General features: G+C 40.7%; 1 protein-coding gene across 7 annotated transcripts in view; it reads left to right on the top strand.

Moving 5' to 3' along the window:
- The window catches only part of LOC135204858 (BMP-binding endothelial regulator protein-like), a 57,497-nt gene extending 36,875 nt beyond the window's left edge, over positions 1-20,622 (top strand). For all 7 annotated transcript variants that reach the window (XM_064235076.1, XM_064235075.1, XM_064235078.1 and 4 more), the window contains 10 exons: positions 679-778; positions 1,237-1,404; positions 7,171-7,353; positions 7,666-8,042; positions 8,369-8,482; positions 9,990-10,121; positions 10,311-10,440; positions 11,553-11,892; positions 12,910-13,043; positions 13,190-20,622. In XM_064235076.1, coding sequence (XP_064091146.1) covers positions 679-778; positions 1,237-1,404; positions 7,171-7,353; positions 7,666-8,042; positions 8,369-8,482; positions 9,990-10,121; positions 10,311-10,440; positions 11,553-11,892; positions 12,910-13,043; positions 13,190-13,398 — 1,887 coding nt within the window. In that variant the 3' untranslated portion in view covers positions 13,399-20,622. The remainder of the gene's footprint in view (positions 1-678; positions 779-1,236; positions 1,405-7,170; positions 7,354-7,665; positions 8,043-8,368; positions 8,483-9,989; positions 10,122-10,310; positions 10,441-11,552; positions 11,893-12,909; positions 13,044-13,189) is intronic.
- Positions 20,623-20,932: the final 310 nt, after the last annotated feature.

Genomic DNA, 20,932 nt, shown 5'->3' with positions numbered 1-20,932 from the left:
CCTTTACAGCTAGAATAGAAGAAGTTAAGGACCTTGACTACTGGGAAAGACTACTATTTTTAAAATTATGTAGTCTAGAAAGAAGAAGAGAACGCTACATGATAATTCAGGCATGGACACAGAGAAGGCATTGCCCGAAAACATCATGGAGCTAAAAATATCAGAAAGAGCAAGCAGAGGTAGATTAATAGTGCCCAAAACTATACCAGAAAAATAAGGAAAGCACATAGACATTAACCCACTAACGCAACCAGCGTCGACAATGCAGTATCTATTCAATGCGTTGCCAGCTCATCTGAGGAATATATCAGGAGTGAGCGTAGATGTGTTTAAGAATAAGCTCGACAAATATCTAAGCTACATCCCAGACCATCCAAGATTGGGAGATGCAAAATATACCGGAAGATGCACTAGCAACTCTCTGGTAGACATTATAGGTGCCTCACAATGAGGGACCTGGGGCATCCCGAACAAGATGTAAGGTCTGTAAGGTCTCTCTCTCTCGCATCTCTCTCAGTCTCCAAAGTTTAAATATTTTATTTTTTTATCATATCTGACAAACTCTGTAGTAAATTCAGTTTTAATAAATCCATAATTCTCTCTCTCTCTCTCTCTCTCTCATATATGTATATATAAAAGTCCAATATAATGAGAGATTATTGTCTCTTCCCGTCACAGAACGGCATCGTTGTCTGCAACAAGAGGAAATGCCCTTCGATGGAAGGGTGCTATTGGAGGCTGGAGGCTGCAGGGGGCTCCTGCTGCCAGGATTGCAAAGGTAAGTCTGAGTCTGTAGATCACTGTAAAAGAATCTAGCTAGTGTCATGACAGGGTTGCTTTCTCATGCATTGTTTCTGTATAGCACTGAACAGGGACCTCTGTAGATCACTGTACCAGAGCTTCTGTAGATAACTGTACCAGAGCTTCTGTAGATCACTGTACAAGAGTCTAGCTATTATTATAACAAGGGCTTCTGCAAATCACTGTGCAAGGTAGAACACTGTACAAGTCCTGTAAGTCACTGTAAAAGGTCCTCTGTAGATCACTGAACAGGAATCTAGCCAGCATTATGACAGGGCTGCTTGCTCATGCATTGTGATTCTGTATAGCACTGAACAAGGATCTCTGTAGATCACTGTAGAAGTGCTCCTGTAGACAGATAACTGTACAAGTCCTTCTGTAGCTTACTGTATAGTCCTCGCCATCTCCCTCTCAGTATTTTTCTTCTTCTTGCAGGATGCATCCACGAGGGAAGGATGCACAAACACGGCACGAACTGGACAGACGGCTGCTCCCACTACGAGTGCCAGTCGGGCGTTCTGACGGTGTCCCAGTCCCAGTGCCACCTGCCCTGCTACAGGTCCTTGCCCCTGCAGGAGGGGCAGTGCTGTCAAAAGTGCCAAGGTGAGAGTTGAAAGGAAGGAGGAGGTGTCTGAAGGCCTCTCTCTCTCTAAGGGTGTGTGTGTAGGTGTGTAGACATTGAGGCTGTCTCTTAAGGATGCTTCAAGGTGTCTGAAGGCCTCTCTCTCTCTAAGGGTGTGTGTAGATCATTGAAGCGGTCTCTAAAGGATCCCTGAAGGTCTCTTTGAAGTCTCTAAGGGCCTCTAAAGATCTCTAAAGGTCTCTTAGAAGTCTGTAAGGGATCTGAAGGTCTCATGGAAGTCTCAAAGGGCTTCTAAAGATCTCTTAAGGTCCATTAAGGCTCTCTAAAGGTCTCTTAGAAGTCTTTAAGGGCTCTGAAGGTCTCTTAGAAGTCTCAAAGGGCCTCTAAAGATCTCTTAAGGGCCATTACAGGTCTCTAAGGGCTTCTAAAGGTCTCAAAGGGTCTCTTAGGCGCCTCTGAAGGTCCCTTAAGTATGGTGATGTAAGGGCGGAAGTTTGTGTGGGTTTGTGTGCATGTGTTTGTGTGCTTGTGTTTGTGTGACAATCAGCACGCTAAGAAAAATGTCACAAATATGACACTCCTCTACCAACCCCGACTTCAGAATTCTCTCAAACGTCTCCTTGTTCCCTGATATTTGTAAAAAGTCGTGGGTTTATTATTCAGACTTGGATATATACCTGATCACAGACGAGACATTTCACTTACGCAAAACACAAAGAGTTATTTATATATATATATATTTTTGCAAGAGACCCTGTTTTATTATCTCTTGTTTTTTCCGGTCATTGTTTCCTGAGAATGAATTCTGGGTAATTATAGTCTCTCTCTCTCTCTCGCTCTCTCTCTCTTTTTGCTTCATTCTCTATCACTCTCTCGCTCAGTTTTTTCTCTCTCTTTTTGCTTCTTTCTCTATCACTCTCTTTCTCGCTCGGTTTCTCCTCTCTCTCTCCCTCTCTGTCAGTTTCTCCTTCTCTCTCTCTCTCTCTCTCTCTCTCTCTATGTTTTTTCTCTCTTTTTGCCTCTTTCTCTATCACTCTCTTCTTGCTGCTTCTCTCTCCCAGTTTCTCTTTAATACTCTCTCTCTCTCAAGACAGATTTTATTTAATACATCACACTTCCAAAACTGTCCCTGAAATATAATAAGTAAAAGGTCGAAGGTCAAATGAGGTCACAGTAAGGTCACATTAGGTCACAACGAGACCCTGACATACATCACTACATATATACATTAACCAACTCTGACCTCCTCATGTTTCGGCTCCAGTCAAAAATGACCCAGAGGGAGGAGGAGGTCAATTCTGGGTCACGTGACCCTAAAAGGTCACACCAAAGGTCACTGTCATAATAAAAGGGTCAGCAAATGAAGGGTAGGATGGTTGAGTGTGACCTTCCCAGGGTTTAATGTCAGAATGGCCAGTTTGGCTTTCGTGTTAAATTGTGACGCTGTTTGTGTCGTTTTTCCCGTTTGTGCGTGTGTACGTGTATTTGCGCGTGCGCACTCCTAAACGATCAACGAGATGTTGTTATTAACGAGAAACGCGCGCAACTCGTTAATTCGTTATAATTCCCGTTTAAAAAAGAAAAAACCAGCGAGATGAGGCGGCCTAGTACCATAATCATGGCGGTTGTGTTTATTCTCTCACTTACCATCTTCTTCAAATTCTTCTTCTTCATCTTCTTCTTCTTGTCTGAGCTGCTGGCATTAGGGCAGAGCTTCGTTGCAATGTTAATAAGATATTTATCAGTATTAAGTTCCCCCTTCTCCTACTTTCTCGTCGGGAGAAGAAGAAGTATAAGAAGAAGAAAGGAGTTCAGTTCTTCGCGCGGCCGATAGGAGGCTCTTGGATCGGTCTATGTAACGGACGCTTCAATAATTTATATATTCTAAGCGGAATAACTATATTCTAAGCCTGATTCGATGTATTTACTTTAAAGGAATACGTTCGATATATTTCTACATTAACGATTATGTTTTTGACGGTAACTGAATCTATTTTCGCATTTTATTTTACGATAATTTTTAGGTTTCGTATACATATACATTCGATATATTTTTATATATTTGTGCACTAACATCAATTTACTTTGATAGAAAATAAATATATTTGATATATTTTTGCACTGAAATATATTTCTACAGCAGATAAGTATAATTCTGTATTTTAAAATAAGTCACGAAACGAGCTAAATTGGGTATATATCTCTCTCTCAACCGTTTATAAAAGTTACCTCCTGGTCTAGGGAAACCCCAACTCTCTCTCTCCATTTTATTTCCCCTTGCAGTCTCTGTTTATGCACTAAACTGCTTCTAGTCATAACACGTAACACCGGGATGCCCAGATGTGTTTACGAGATCGGCATCTGGGCATAATGCCCCTCTTTCTCCTTTGGGCTGTGCCCATGGCCATACTAGGGGGTGGGGAGGTTGGCTCTACCTATCTATCTACCCAACTCTACCTTGACCTCCCCTGGACACTGGGGATCTCTATATATACCCACCTTCCTATCTACCTTGACCTCCCCTGGGCACTGGGGAACTCTTTATACCCACTTCCTATCTACCCAACTCTACCTCGACCTCTCTGGGGTCACTGTGACCCTCTAATCATCTATACACACCTACCCAACCCTCCTCTGGGCACTGGGGATCTCTATACCCACCTACTTATCTACCCAACCCTCCTCTGGGCACTGGGGATCCCTATAACCACCTACCTATCTCCCTACCTCTGTGACCTACCCTGGGCACTGTGACCCTCTATCTACTCACCTTGGAATAAGTCTTGGAGGATATGCGAGGTAGTACAATCCTCCACAAAAGTGTTGGCAGTCACGGGGACTTTGAATGTCATGGTTCTAGGTCTCAAAAGTTCGTTGGATATCCTCACTGAGGGAGTCTGGGGATTATTCAGTAATAAATGTTGGTATAATTTAATGTCTGTATTTTAACTATGAGAGACTAGGGGAGGTGTTGGAGAGAGAGAGAGAGAGAGAGAGAGGTGAAGTCTCTCTCTCTCTCTAGCTCTTCTGTTGGTTGAAATACAGAGAGAGTGAGTTAGGCCTAGTCCTAAGCGAGCTTATTTACTATAGATCAGAATTACTCCCCCGAAATAAATTGACAAATAAATTAAGAAAAACGAAAGAAAACGAGATTCAGATGTGGGGGATGGGTGAGGGAAAACCCCCCATCTTATATCCTAACGGTTCTTCCATCCATTTTCATCCGCTTTCATCCATTTTTCTCTAATCATTCTCGTATATACATTTTCATCCAGCTCCCTCAACCGTTGTTGTGCTGAGCCACGCCAGCGCAGTCTCCTCCCCTTAGACTAAGAAAAAAAAGTAGAAGGAATAATAATCCTTGTTAATAAAAGCTGCGATGATAGACACAACAACAGAGAGAGAGAGAGAGAGAGAGAGAGTTGGTTGGCTGGCTGGCTGGCTGGTTGGTGGGGTAGCGTCAAAAGATTGATGATGGATGCATGGACTCCTCTGGGGTACTGAGAAATTTCGTGGATGGGGCGGCCCCCTGTTGCTAAGCAGGTGGTTTGGTTGGATGGGTTTGTCGAGGAGAGAGAGAGAGAGAGAGAGAGAAACATGGTCAGTACTCGAGGGCCAACTTTTGGGAGTTTTTGAAACTCGTAACAATAGGGAAAATTTGTATTTTACGTGGTGACAAACAACTAGGAAATTTCTCTCTCTCTCTCTCTCTCTCTCTCTCTCTCTCTCTCTCTCTCTCTCTCTCTCTCTCTCATAGGCCTACAGATTCTGTTTGGGTTGATAAATCTAAGACATATACAACCTTCTGCAGTAAGCTCATTATTGCGAATTATATAAGCTGGTAAACTGGTTTTTATTTAGAAGACTTATGAAACAGTGACAAACTAATTCCCTCGTGGGCATTACTGGGCACAGCTGCCCAGGGGCACATTTTAAATTCACAGACGAGGGCGGGGAACCTTGTAGACATTACCTAAGGTTCTTTGCAGCCTTACGAAACCCAGTACTTGACGTTTGGCCTGAATTTTATATTCCATTCGACAAAGACATCTGGGAGTGCCATTTACAGGTATCCAAAAGAGAATATCTCACCTTGGGGTATTCTGAGGGTATCATTTGTGTTCATAGCTTTGTTGTGACTAAGATTGACCCCAGATCACTGTCTACAGAGGGATAGAGTACCTAGATGACCCGTGGATAACTGTCCAGCAGCTTAGAAAGAAGGGAACTTTTAATTTTGAGGTCCAAGTGTGCGTAAAGTTATACCATATTCACGAACATTTTATTAAAAATGTGGTAGAGATAAGAGCCCCACAGGGCAAGGAGGTTAAATGTGCCAACTTTATTTAGTGAATAATACTGGAATAAGCATTAAATCGAGATGATCTCAAATTAACAGACTAATATAAAAGGTAGCTTTGTTGATATCAACTACCATATCTGTTTATTCCATAAGAACTTGGGTTTATCTTCTGAATAATAATAATACGTGTAATAATTAATACTAGTAGATAGGTCAATAATTAGTGCGCGATTCACCTGACGTTGCCCCTAGCAGCACCCACTCGTGCGAGCTCAAGGTATCAGGGTTCTTGTAAACCGAGAGTATATATAAAGGGAATATATAAAAAGCTATCCGAGTGGTGTCGACAGACGAACGAAGATAATAATAGGCATTGATAGGAAGTCCCAGAGGCGTTAACTTGATGAAAGAATGTTTGTTTCTGTTCGGCGAAACGTCCGGGATGGATGAGGAGGTCACGTCAGGGCGGGGAAGTCATGCATGATGTAGATTTTTACAGGGTTTTGTTATCTCTCTCTCTCTCCTTCTCTCCCACTTTCTCTCCAATTAGCTAAGCTAAACATTGAGTCTGGTCAGTGATGGAAGGGGTGGCCACCCAAGATGTGCTCTCAGATGGGTACACAAGCACTTGTTCACATGGTATTATATTTGTAGATTTTTAAGCCCAATATCTTCCACTTGAAATCGTGGTCACTGAAAACTGAACAATTATACTAGAATCTTCATCATTTACATTCCCAGGAGTTGTTACAGCCTTGGTCAGGTCAGATTTTGTGGTATGGAGACCACCCACTATAGATTGGTGAAGTGAGCAGTTCAGAATACTCCCCCCCCCCTGTAAGTACTAATGCTTCTAGAGGTCTTCCTTACATGGCTGACCAACTCCTGGAGGAGGTCTTCCTTACATGGCTGACCAACTCCTGGAGGAGGTCTTCCTTACATGGCTGACCAACTCCTCCGACTCTGCCTTGTTCCACTTTTCACCTCATTCCAGATTAAATCTACCAGATCAACTCGAGGAATCTGGAATGTGACTCAGAGACCAGATTTCTAACCATAAATTCAAATGTCACCCTTGATCTAGTCTTGGGACTGGTATAGTGGTGAATCGTATTTGGCTTTTTACCTAAATTTTGTAAAGAAAAAAATTCCTTTATGGATATTTAAGATAAAAGTATTTAAAAAAAAGTATTATTCTATGGCTATTTAAGGTAAAAGTACCTCAGCTGCCCTCAGTAACCTGGCCTTTTGGTAAGTTGAAGAACAACTTTACATTTTATTTGATCAATATGCGGAACAAACCTTCGGTCTTAACAATAGGATAAATCTTCTGACACACTGGAAACTGGTTAAAAATAATCAAAGATTGCATATGCAAGGAATCTGTGGCGTCTGGCCTCTCTATTTTAATAATCATTGACTTCCTATTATGTATAGCTTCCTTTTTTCATCACAAGATTCACTCCCTGATTTCTCTCCGTAGGATGCTGGTTCGAAGGACGCAGCGTTCCTGAAGGTGAGACGGTGTCCTCTCGAGCTGACCCGTGCATCCAGTGCGCTTGTTCCAAAGGCAATCTCTCCTGCGAGAAGAAAGCCTGTCCTGTTTTGTCCTGCCCACCATCAAGGCAGGTTCCTGTTCCAAATAGCTGCTGCAAGACATGTATAGGTAAGGAGGCATTTATCTGTTGTTGCGCGCAGTGTTTTAAACTAATGGTTTTTATATAGTGAAATGGGCAATATTTTATATATATGTATATATCCCTTGTTTTAATATCCATTTTAAGTACCATCAGTGCATCTCCTGCTGTGCAGTGTAGTGTCATAATGCAACTGCAAGCTTCTCTTCTGTTGCACCTTCCAACACCTTTTACTCTCACTTCCCCTTTCAGCACTGAATGACTTCATAGGTCCCAGAGCTTGGCCTTCGGCTTAAATTTTATACGTATTCCAATCAAAGCCGCACTTCTTTCTCCCTCAGGTTCTCGGAATCTCCTATCCCCACCCAACGGCAGATGCTTCCTCAACAGCCACCTGTACCTCTCGGGAGGAGAGAGGACCATAGACCCATGCACCGTTTGCACCTGTCACCATGGGTATATCACCTGTCAGCGGCGCACCTGTCCCGTCCTCAACTGTTCCCGTGAGTTCCAGATTGTGCTGGAAAACGAATGCTGTCCAACTTGCAGCGCTGCGGCAGAGCTGGAGAACGTCTGCCGTGTCCCGGGGATGGTTCGCAAACACGGCGAGGAGTGGCAGTTGGAGAAGTGTATGTCGTGCAGATGCGCTAACGGAGAAACGTCGTGTTGGACCATTTCTTGCGAATATGGCAACAAGCCTTGTCCCCCAGGATTCAAAGTAAGTGAAGAATGAACCTGTAGCTTAGCTAATCATGTTTATTGACACAGTGGCTTCAGAGGGGGCATGTTTTCCTCTAGAAACATGTTCCCTCTGAAGTCGCTGTGTCAATAAACATGATTAACTAAGCTACAAGTTCATTCCTCTAGAATCATAAACTTACACTCCTGATTTTCTTACCATCATCAATTACTTCGTCCTGCTAAGATCATAAAATGAATACTATAGAGATTCAGGTAAAATAATAAACTTAAGATCTAAGCCACAACCAGGTTTATATAGATTTCTGAGCGGTTCTCCTAATGGGTCCATTCTTTCCTTTCCAGCGCATAGAAACCGAGGATGAGTGCTGCCCCAGATGTGAAGAGGCCCCTGGCGTCTGCACTGTCTTCGGAGACCCTCATTATCTCACCTTCGACGGAATGCTTTTCAACTTCCAGGTGAGTTGGCGGTCAACCAAGATTTCTCAGTCCTGGTCTAGTTAAGTCGTATGACACTACTATTCCAGTTCTTCCCAAGCCATGACCTTGAGCTGGCAAGGGGTAAATTTTTCATTATACACAAGTACCTATTTAGTAATTTGTATTTCCTAGAGTAAGACGTGTACATGTACAAGAATAGTTGTAGTTAATACAATGGTAAATTATGTTCTTAAATTGTCCTGAATTCCGTTTCAGTGTGTGGTGGGGACTCTACTAGAAATGACTAGGATTGAGACGCAAAGAGAGAAGAGAGAAGAGCGACGAGGATGAGAAGAGAGGAGAGTGGGGGGGGTGGGGGGGGCGGGGCGGGTTAGTGATAATAAGCCCTAGTTCTGCATCTATTGGTAAGTAAAAGTCGCTTGAATGATGTCGTTTTCGATTTAGAGGCAGGTTGAAAATCCTGTGTGCCTGAAGCGTGGAAGAGTGGGCCGAAGTTTGTGCAAGGTCATCTCTTCACTTTATATGTTTAAAACATGCTTTTCTTCTCAGTGAGATGGAATATTTATGTTCTATGAATAACATGCTTATATCTTGCCTTCTTGGATGAGTTGGAACTGCCAGCTAAACATAGGCGCAAGGAGCTATTTACTAAAGCAGCTTAATTCTAAATCAATTTTTGTTCTTATATTATCATTTTTGCTTATGTTCCCCCCCCGTTTCGTCCTCTCCGCTTACGTTTCCTCTGAATTTCTGATCGTTCTTAAATGCTTCTACAAAAAAAATTTTTACTTGTTAAATGTAGGCAGCTCCTTCAACCTTGCGTTCAATTGTCTGCGTGGATTATTTAATATAACGTTTTGTGTCCTCACGATCTGGAAATTTTTAATCGTAAAAAAAACTCTCAGTAATATACTTTCACATCATACATATATTCATCCTTAATTCCAGATAAGTTGTTTTACAGATGAACCAATGATTCTGAAAACAAAAATGTTTTGGTCAAAATTTTATTCTAGTAATATACGGCAGCCTGCGCAAGATTGTCCAAAGGACAAACAAATCCAAAATAAATGACGACCTTGTCCTATGATGTCATGAACAAATGCATTAACGACTTCATTTTATGTTACACTCCTCCTCATCTGTCATTGTCGTCTTTTTATTTTAAAAGAATGTTTCGGGGTGTCAACAATCCTGATACTTTGGGGAGTTTCCTGTCTTTGAGAAGTGTTTCAACTCTCCCAACCCCAATGCAAATTCTCTCAATCCCATAAGTGCAGACATTATTTTTTGAATACCTTCACTCATCCCAAGTTTCTCTTAACGTTATGTTTGGTGGACGTGTTTCATTTCTCCTCCATCATTGACTGAAACAAAGAGCCCAGACTTAACTTGGAATGATATGACTCTTGCGTGCATTCTTAAATCTCAAAGGTTATGTCAGTATGCATAGTTTTATAGGCAGAACTCCTTACCTGCAAAGACTGTATATAATTTAATCTTGAATAACTTTGTATACACATAGGGTGCTTGTCGATATACGCTGGTCAGGAGCTGCAAGGGAAATGCGTTCAGCCTGAAGGTGAATAATGATGCCAGGCGATCCGCCCTCTTCTCCTGGACGAAGTCCTTGTTGCTTACACTGCCAGGAATGAAGGTAAGATAATGGCTGGCAGTTAATCAGAACTAATTTGGAAGTGGGGGACATGACTGCTTTATGGTGAATGTACCAAAACCAGCTTTTCAATGGACGGAAATCCCTGGCTTTAAAAAATTGTCTGTGACGAATATTGTTTGGTTTCTATGAGGATTTGGAATTGAAGTTATGCACCTTCTTATTCCGCAGGTAAAGCTGGGACAGAAATTGCGAACCAAAGTCAACAAGAGGCGCATTAAAATGAAGTACCCTTACAATGATCCAAGTGGGCTGATTATAACACGAGAAGGTCTGGCCATGAAAATATCAACTCCAGAGGGTAAGAGGCTAGGTTCTTAGTTCTGTCAGGTCACTGTCATTATAGATGTTTTTATTTCAGGTTTTCCCTTTTTGGCATAAGACGCAAAATGAGTTCCCCCAACTTTCTTCTGTCTTGTGCCATTTCTGCTTGAACTTCTGTCAGGGTTTGGTCTTCACTTTTCTTCTTCCTTCATTTCATATGTCTTTCTACTGGGCTTTTGTGTTTTGTGTGTTGTTTTCTGACCAACTGCCCCTTAATCCTTCTCATCACATTCTTAAACTTTCATGATATGTATTTGAGATCTCAGTTTCTTTCAGCCTGTGGAGACACTATTTCTCCACCAGTATGATCTTCCAACCATACTCTGGCTTTAATTTTCTATGGCCACATTTTCTCAGAAACTTCATTTTCCTTATCTGTGTAAATACTTCCGCTGTAGTATAGGCTTCATGTATTTGTAAAGCTTTTATTCACTCTGCTGTTGGGACTTTTATTTACCAGTAGTCTAGCTATCTCTCCTTTTCATCTATGATGTGTTGGTACTCTTTCTTACTTTCTTTTGCTCAGCTCCCTTGGAAGCATTTTCTGCTTCTTGATAAGCAGCAAATGATTCGAAGCTGATCCTGGATGAACACCAACATTTGTCTCAGATTTTTTATACAGACTGCCACTGTCTTCTCTAGATCTAGTGTTATGGTAGCGTAACATCACTAGCTTAATATGACTCTCTGGTACCCTGTACCTTTGTAATGTGCATTTACAGAAATTAAATGTGTAGGGACTCTTTCAGATGCCTTTTCACGAACAACAATTGCTATTAACACTTCCTCTTTCCTTGGAACTTCTCTGTAGTTGCCTCTTTAGCAAGACTGCTTCTCTTTTTGTTTCTTTTATGAAGCCAAACTAACAATTATCTGTTTTAATAATTTTGCCGACCTTTCTCTACCATCTTTTTCAGTATTATCATAGAATAACTAAGAAGTCTGTGCTTGATACATTGCAATGCATCCCAAATGTTTTTTTTTTCAATGTCAGTACATTATAGTATGATGTTTCTAATCATTTCCTTTTGTCAATCTTTTATTTAAAATCCCAAAATGGCTCTCAAACTATGTCCACTTTTGTTGCAGGCATAAAGATTCTCTGGGACGGGGCCAGTTATGTGGAGGTAGAAGTTCCCCTACACATGCAAGGCAAAGTGTGCGGGCTGTGCGGCAACTTCAACCGAAACATCACCGATGACCTGACCACGTACGACGGTAAGATGATGGAAACGCCGGACCAGATGGCCATGTCCTGGTCCATAGGTAAGCCGAAGAAGTGCTCCGTCAAAATGAAGAAGGGGAAAGGCCTTCGTCTGCAGAGGCAGAACTGCCCAGAGTCCAAAGAGGGACTGACTCAGTGTTCGCTGCTCAACAACACTATGTTCCAGTCGTGCCATGCAGTAGCACCCATCGATCAGTTTTACAAGTATGTAGTGGTACTTTTTTAACTCTTCAAATTTTACTCCCTGTAGTTGATGGGGTAGCGGTGTCATTGCGCCTCACACAGTGTACAGTAGGCATTACTTGAGGTTCTTAGCAGCAACCCTTTTCATATCTTATACTACCACTCTCCTCCATTCATATTCTCTTTCTTCCATCTTACTTTCCACCCTCTCCTTATGATTGTATCAACATTATCCTCAGTGCTGAATGACCTCATAGGTCCCAGTGCTTGGCCTTTGGCTAAAGGAAATTTAGGGTTGATCAGTTTCCAGCATAACAACTTCAAAATCCTTGATCTCGAAGAAATTTGGGTGAGGAGAGAAAGGAAAGTACTATAGGATAGGGCAGTTCAATTACTTGAGACATACAATTGTATGTACAGTATATCCTCATTGCTGTGTTTAGTTGCAAAAATCAACCTTCATTTGACTACTGATAGCGGACAGTTTGGATATACGTACAGTATATGCCAGCCGTCTGTCAGCAGCACATAAAACTCAAGGAAAAATTATCATAAGTCTTGTGATGAATTAAATGCTATAACTTTCATTTAACAGTTTTTAACAATTTCTGTGATTTTGGCAAGAAAAACAGACTAATTATGCTTCCCCAATTACTTTTGTCCTCGGCATGCTATACCCTGGGTACTTTATGAGTTCTCATGGACACACTTACTTTTTAAATGTCGTTCTTTGAGGAGTCTATATTATTTTGAAAATCAATAGAAAACTTAGTCATTTTTTATGGATTTTTTCATCGGTATTTAAATCATATGAGAATCAGTGAAATACAGTAATCTGGACAGTATTTTTGGTAGAAATACAGTAAATAATTTGAGAAGAAAGCCATGGCTTTGACAAAAATTAGTATCAACTGAGTCAGTAATGTCAGTCAAAGGGATGATAAATGTATGAAGTATGAGATGTGTTACTTGATAGACTACAGGTGACGTCAAAGTACTTTGGAATCTCAGGTGTACAAATTTCTCTTGACCTTACAGCTCGTGCATCCTGGATATGTGCGAGTGCAAATCCAGTCGCCGCTGTGAGTGCGACACCATTCAAGCCTACGCTCGTCACTGCGAGCGACTGGGAATAGCAGTTCCTGATTGGCGGAAAATAAGCAATTGTGGAGGTTAGTGCATTTTCTTCTTTATCAATCTATCATTGACTACATGATTACAAACTGTTGGCTACAGAATTCCGGATTAATGATCAAAATGGACTTGTCCCCAAAGTCCACATATTTCTTTTAATAATGATTACTTTTCCCTGATTTAGGCCTGGAGTGTCCTCACGGTGCAGAATACATGGAATGCGCGCCCCCGTGCAGACCCACCTGCAGGAATCCCAACCCAAACCTCGACTGCTACACGAGGCGGTGCAGGGAAGGATGTTTTTGCCCTCCGAAAACAGTTCTTCATCGCGGCACTTGCATCCCCACGGAGGACTGTCCCAACAAGGGCAGGAAGCGCCACAGGAACAGCTGAGGGAATGCAGTTCCTGGAGCAGCCAGGAAGGTTGCTGTCCTGTTCTCAGTCAGATCTGCTGCTGATGTCGGTGGCGATTGCCACGGCCTTTCAAAAGGAGTCGTAGAGTTTTCCGCAGTGCCGTCAATCTCTAGGGTTGCGTAGAAAAATGTCTCGAGAACCCTCACCTTTCTTCTTCTGAGTCGTTGTTAGCTAAATCATTGACCGATGCATGCTGAGTTTATTTCTACTCCCAGAAGTAATATTGTACATATAAATCATAGCGAGACAGTGCCATATACAGGAATCCAGCCTACCCATAATGTTTGTGGTTTGAAAAAGACTAGTAATGTATTGGTAATGTTGGTTCAAGGAAGGCAAGGTGTCGTTGATCTCATGAATTGATGAGTTGTGCTCAAAAGCAAAAAATGCCTTGACATGATTTCTCAGTGGGGAACAGTCTCTCTTTCTCGTCAAGAAAGTCACTTGATAGTGACCATCAAGAAGGTGCCTGCGTACTGCCGTTCTTCGCGTAAGTGTGAGAGATATATCATAATGAAATTCCTTTCTTCACTAGATGAATAACGTACTGTTGAACTCGGTGTGCTGTATTTCATCAAGCTTGGCAGTCAGCTCTCCATTATGTTTTGATAAGACACATATAACCGGCTTTAACTGTGGCAGATGTTATGTCTCTCTCCTTTGTACGACAGGACAGGATAAGGTTCTTTCAGAGTGCCCTTAGGACAGCGAAGGAGTGATTTCATATGATCAGGGAGGTTGTTTGGGGGAAGAATCCTTTCGGGATCATTGACTTGTTAGCAGGAGTCTTCCTGTTGGTCAGTTTTCTCTCCCAGAGATCGGGATTCAAGGATGTCTCTTGTGTGGCTTGTTCGATATTGGCTGTTTGTTGGCTTGTCTGAAATATGAGCTTCAAAGGTTGTTAATGAAGGTTGTTAGGAACTTTTTTTTTTATAGTTTTTTACAGAAATAGGTTACCGGTATGGTTGACGTGCAGACGAGTTCAGTGTTGGATATGCAGTCATTTCATATTATTTATATTTTCGTATAATTGTAAGCGAGAGTTTCGTAGCTTATCAAATGGACCTGCAGACAATGTAACAGTGGTCGTTTGTTCGGTGCAGTAAATGGTTTGTTAATGTTAATAAAAAGCTTTTTCCAGAACTATAAGTAATGAACTGTAGTTTTCTCAGATGTGGAAGACATTGATATAAGGTACTTTGTCAGTGGGGACTTGATTTCCTGAAGGCTTTTGACAATTTAAGCCAGATTATATGCAAACAAAGATAGCAGGCAAGTCCTATATGAGTGGCATCCCCATTACACTGTAGAATAACTTGGTTTTTAATCAATTTTTCATGTGTAGCGCAGTTCTGCGCACACGAGTCTTCACTTTTCTGTTTGTTGATGTTGCAACTTAATTTGACTGTGTCTGGTTAAGTGTTTTTCAGGCATATCATCAAGAAATCTTGGGGATACAGTACCGATGTATACACACGCTCGAGGTTAGTTCGAGCAAAGTCACCAATGGAGGAGGAATAACTCTGACCAGTTGAAAGCTTTGTCAAAAATGATAGTATATGTACTACTTTGGAAAATTCGCAAGTGTAAGAAAGTTATCATTGGCAGTGTATTTAATTTAGTTGGTAAGCTTTGTCAAATATACTTGCTTACTGTGCCTTTTGGGGCCTTATGTGATAGTCAGAGGTTGGATAAAAAGTCATTTTAAACCAGGCCTGGAGGTCAGTAGTTAGCCCAGATAGGAATACTTTTAAATCACTTGGGACCAAAACATCATTGTTAACATTAGGCTTAGAAATTGTAAAATAAGTGGGAACCAAATATGGTAGTGTTCATCGTCCCAAAAAGCCAGTATATTTTGTCACTGGGGCAAAGTATGAAGGTGTATGGTATGCTGAAAAGGTAATGTTGTATCAGTTATATAATATAAGGTGGAAAAAAGTTATACTTTATCAAGAGTCAAGGAGGTATATACTGTAATAAGCAAAAGGGTCCAAATACTGCAGTTTCTGTTCAAAAGTTGAAAAGATAAATGTACGTTTTCATTTTATTGGTCAAATGTATTGATATAAATTAAGCTGAAAAGTTTCTGCCTCGAGCCATATAATTTTAAAACCCTCGTGACTTTTGAGGACTGCCTGTACGTGTGTGTACATTCGTGTAAGGAGTTTATACAGACAGTTTTAAAGGTGGATCGACATCCAGAGGCATGGCCAACACACTGATAATAATTGGTTGGTTCGACCAATTTGTTTCTCTCAAGAAGTACCAAAGACTATGTGTATTATGTGAATCAATGCTATGTTGTTGTTTTCCTGTGTTGATGTTTGTACATAAGACAAATGTTCACTCTTCACCGTCAAGAAAATAGGGATGTGTTATGAGTTCTCCTTCAGCATTGGTCCTGTTCATTTTTCACTACAGCAAAGTGGCAAGTTGAAGAGGGAAGGAATACCAAACCTTTTATGTCAAGAGAAAATTGTGTAGGAGATGCGAGTGGTTTGATCTGGTGATGTCAAGTGATCAAGTGGTTCTCTGGGGTGGATAACAAATGGTGAGATTGATGTATACTTGGTTTAGATGGATGAAGTCTCTGAGGAGGCAGATGCCCAATTGACAGAGCAACTGGTGATAGAGGAGGAATCTCTAGACTGGATTTAGCTGGTTATTGAACGAGATTCTTGCAGAGATGAAATGGATTGTGAAAAACCAGCAGTTGGACGGTATAGTTCAAGGAGAATGTCAGAAACTCATTAGTGTATGTTCAAGAGTTGGATATCTCCACACATTGCTTTACTTAAGAATTGCTGAACTGTATTATGAGTTTAATTTGAGTCCAGTGCTGAAACAGACTGAACAGAAATATAGAACTGTTTCAAAAATAACCAGATAGATCAATGAAATTATGACAACATTCGGTTCTGAGACTTGAGAAGTGGTTCAGGAATGAATGTCCAATAATTGTAGGGCACAGCATTTTATTCTTAGAGTTGGTCATGAGTTTGCCATGTAGTACTTCTGGGTTTTGTAAAGACAGGTGTTGATGAAACAAAGTGCATCACATTTGTGTAAGATATGGTCTTTGGTGTCCTAATATTCCAAAGTTCCTTGTTGCTACTTGTTTAGAATTATTGCTCTTGATTTTTCTCTTACATTAACAGACACTTTTGAGAAACTTGCCGCCATGTTGCGTACATGGAATGGTGTTGGAAGAGATTTTAATTAACCTTTTTTTCCTTTGTAGATTATGACAGAAATCTACTGGAATGTGTTTCCTATTCATTAGCAAGGAAGGGATACAAGTTTATGACTTTAGTACCCCAAGGGAATGTGATCTGCTCACAGCCTTGAGAAGATAACCAAAGTTCTAGTTCCTGTCGACCGCTTAAAGTGAATCGTTCAGGCAGCTGCCCACTCCTGCCGTGGATTACGAAGTGGTAGATTTAGCTCGTGTTTCATGCACTTGTTCAGGCTGTCAATTGATGATGCTCCACTTTCATAGAAAAAGGGGAAAGTGGTTCAGGAAGTGCCAACTCCTAATCACTAATCAAAATCTCTGTGGATGATGAAGTCTCTTTTTTTCAAGCTGATCCTTCAGGTTAAGCTTATAGGAACCAGGTGGAGATTGGATGAGGTTACACTGCCCCCATCCTCGTGTTTCCAGAGGCTGTCACATTGTCTCATTTACCTTCTTTGTCTGGTATTCATTAGTGTTCACTAAGTTACCTTGTCATATTGCCATCATTTCCAACAGTATTGATGTCCTCAGACCCCGTATATTTTCCTTCTTCAGAGATGTCATTTAGACCTTCAGAACAAATGCAAGTCTTTGTGCTGCCAAAGTCTAATCAGATGGAGCCTGTCAATCAATTGAGAGAATTGGATTTACGTCTTGTTGTGTATTACATAAAAAGTGCCAGGTACAGTTTGGGATTTCAAAATTTATCATCATCCCCAATTATAATAAGTCTCATGGATTTTACAATGGCGAATGAAAGCACAGGAAAGTGTACCTGTGGTGAGGAATTTAGTCAAAAATAGAAAAAAAAACCAATATAGAATCCCTGAAGAGGAGCAGGTAAGCTCAAAATTTATACTCCTGCTCTTTGGGCTGAACACCAATGAAGAATTGGAAGTTACACAGAAAGAATACACAAAAATACCAAGAGTTCTGTGATAGTTTACTACTCTACCAAGGATCCAATTACTGTCCAAGTGGTATTTTTTTTTATGCCTTTTCTTATTGTCCAGGGTCTTGCTACGATACCATAGCTAAGAAAAACTCAGCGGAGCTTGCCAATGCTATTTCTACAGTGTCAGAGCTCTGAAAATGTGTATTTTGGCACCATATTTTTCGTAATCTACAACTTTTGGTTTTCGGAGAATTTGAACTGTAAAGGTAGAAGAACAAACTTCCTCATAAGTAGCCTTTGGGTAACATCTTGGCAAGGATTATCTTACAATAAGACATCAACAGGCTTTTACATTTGTTTAAAACTGCATAAAACTGCATTGTAGTGCCTCAGCGGCGTGGTTGGTATGGTATTAGCGTCCCACCTCGGTGGTTGCGTGTTCGATTCTCGGCCATTCCAATGAGGAGTGAGAGATGTATTTCTGGTGATAGAAGTTCACTCTCGACGTGGTTCGGAAGTCACCTAAAGCCGTTGGTCCCGTTGCAAAAACTGCATTGTGTTTGGCTCCACTTTTATTTTCCAGCAGAGAAGAGCAGGGACTGTTTAGTGTCCATGATGTGATAGATTGGCACATTGCCTGAAATATGAAGGTTCCGAGTTACAGAAAGGGGGTCTGTACAGTCTTCAGTACTGATGGAAGATGCTTTGCCAGTTAAAAGTTCGTCGTTGGTAGTAAGGAGTGAGACCAGATGTTTAATCATATCCCTAATTGTAATCATAGTAACCTAATCTATGGAAGTTCCTGAAAAAAGCAGTTTGTTGCAGCATGTCAAGTAATTTAGTTCATCACCTCACTGTAGTATGTAGTTTGTTAATCCTTCTTGCTCAGGGGTAAGGTTGAGTTGAGTGTAGAATGCTTAGGGAAGTCATAGAAGAAAAATCCTTTCAGAACACTTATTTCCATGCTTTCAGTTCACAAATACCAGGTCCCAGTCACCTTCTGCATACCTTGTAAAGCATGAACACTTAACAACATAACTTAAATACCCATCCAGATAACTTGTAAAGGACCCTGTTTGTTCCAAAGGTACCTTTCCCGATACCTTTCGAAGGTGATGACTTGCAAACCTGTTTTCAGATAATTTTCTGGGTACAAATACACACTCCAGCTACCTTTCCAGATACCAGTCATTGACAGCTTAGGTGCATGAGATAGTTGCTGTAAATGGCGAGGAATGTTTTGGTTCACGTTGTATGTCACCAGTCAAAGTTGGGCATCTGCCAGCGCCTGCACATTCACGGCGTGGCGTTCTTCACGGCTCGTTTACCTGTGGCGTGTCACTTTTGTCATTGACCATATATTTAGTCCTAGAAATAGATAAGGCCATATCACATAGTCAGTGACTAACCCTTTGTGTTCAAGCAGATTCGTGCATGCTCTTTTGTTTTTCCTTTATCCTCACTTTGTGTAGATTCATATGCATGTGGAAATTGTTGCTTTAGGAAATTCTCTGATATGACAAAGGCAGGCAGAGCATCTGTAAGTCTCCTGGGCCTTTCCCAGTCGTGTCCCTCAAATGGGGACTCGTGTTTGGGTTGTCTTCTTCCTTCTGACTGACCCTCTTTGTCATTTCTGTAGTCTTATTTTTTTCTAACCTTGATACAGTATTCTAGTTTATGATGAGTGACTGTTCTGATGTTCTGATACGGTCACTGCATACATTTTTGAAAGTTAAGATCACAACTTCGTATCATTATTTTTCATAGACTGGGCAATAAATATTAGCATTTCTATCAGAGGACATCCATGAATATTGTGGTTGATGAATAGGTAGAAGTTCACTCCCAACTGTTCCGCTGTTGCCAATCCGTTGGCAAACCTTTGGTTTGAGTTTTATATCTTTCTTTGATAATGCAGATCTACAGATCTTCAAAGCTGCCCAGAATCTATGTAAATTTCTGTTTGCTGGCCCAAATCCCATATCAGTGAGATATCTTTGCAATTTCGTTGTGATGTTTGATTGTTTTTGTTCACGTAGTGATCAGGTTCTTTTACCACGCAGTCGTTCTTTGATATTAATTTCCATTGGGGCATTTTCTCTCTCTTGGACACTTGCCCTCGTCTTACTGTCTAACTTCCTTGACATTGTAAAGCTTCTATATCATTTCAGGACAAAGCCCTTGGGCCAGCCATCACTGGGAATTGTGAAAGTACAATTTAGTGGCTTGGTCAAATTGTGACATTGATCGCTGATCCAAAAGGATTCAGGGTTAAAAATGAAAAGATTTTATTGTAGCGACAAAAGAGAATTCGTATCACACATCCAAGAAGAAAACTACGTAAGTAGTCTTTTGAAAAATATTGTTTCATCAAGTGCAAACCCATTGTTAGTGTTGTCATTAGGGCTCTGGTAGATAATTACAAAGCCAGAGTGATTCATTTATGTTTCTGCGGGCAAATTTTAATTTTCATGTCAAATAGCCAATGTCAATATTTGATCAGCTTGTCTTTTTGTAGAACCTTGTAATTTCAAGTCCACTCTTTATTTGTAAGGCCACATTAAATATACAACATACTTTTTATGTAAAGACCACATAGTCTATGATTTTGGCTTTTTTTTTTTTTTTTTTTTTTTTAATTACCGCCCCACACAATCCTGATATTTCATGTAGTGTAATATTCACCCTTTGTGCAAGACTGTGTTTCAGCTCTCTTTTTCTAAGACCACAAGAAGTGTATTGTAACCTTTTTATTTTTGGTGCAACAGCAAATTTCACCACTTAAGCTTGTTCATGAGACAGAAATCTATGTTAGCATTTCTTGTACTAAATAAACCTGTAATGTTTAGCCTCCTTTGTCAGACCAGCTGTTTTTTTTTTTAATATAAAATCATGTGAAGTATTTACATTATTCCATTGTTTTGGGGAAGAGAGCAATTTTGCAAAAGAAAAAAGAACAAGTGACATTTTGTCTTGGTTGTTCAAAAAACTAGTTTTTAAGTAGAAATGTGGCTTCTTATATTTACCTATGTTACGATGATATTCACGAGATATTAAACGTTTAAATGTGTCTGTTGTTTCCATCTACCGGTTTATCTTAAGAAAATAATCTTTTAGTATTTGTTATACAGGTACCTTTGATAGATAGAAGACTTTAGACAGTATATACTGACAAACTGGCAACTCATTTGAAGAGTCAAGAGGTTCACATGAAGCCTCTGATCCCCTTTCAACACTCACTGCCTGGGACACAAAGGCAGCTTGATCTGAACCAGCCAACAACCAGGAAGTTATATACGTGATAGCTGTCCAGCTTTCTCATTTAGATCCCGTTTAATTTTGTAAGTATCGTCTGGCCGCAACTTGTACCAAGACAGCGA

This window comes from Macrobrachium nipponense, chromosome 47, assembly GCF_015104395.2.
Source record: "Macrobrachium nipponense isolate FS-2020 chromosome 47, ASM1510439v2, whole genome shotgun sequence".
NCBI lineage: Eukaryota > Metazoa > Arthropoda > Malacostraca > Decapoda > Palaemonidae > Macrobrachium > Macrobrachium nipponense.
Note: the sequence above shows the minus strand (reverse complement) of the source record. Positions and strands in the feature narration are given on the sequence as shown.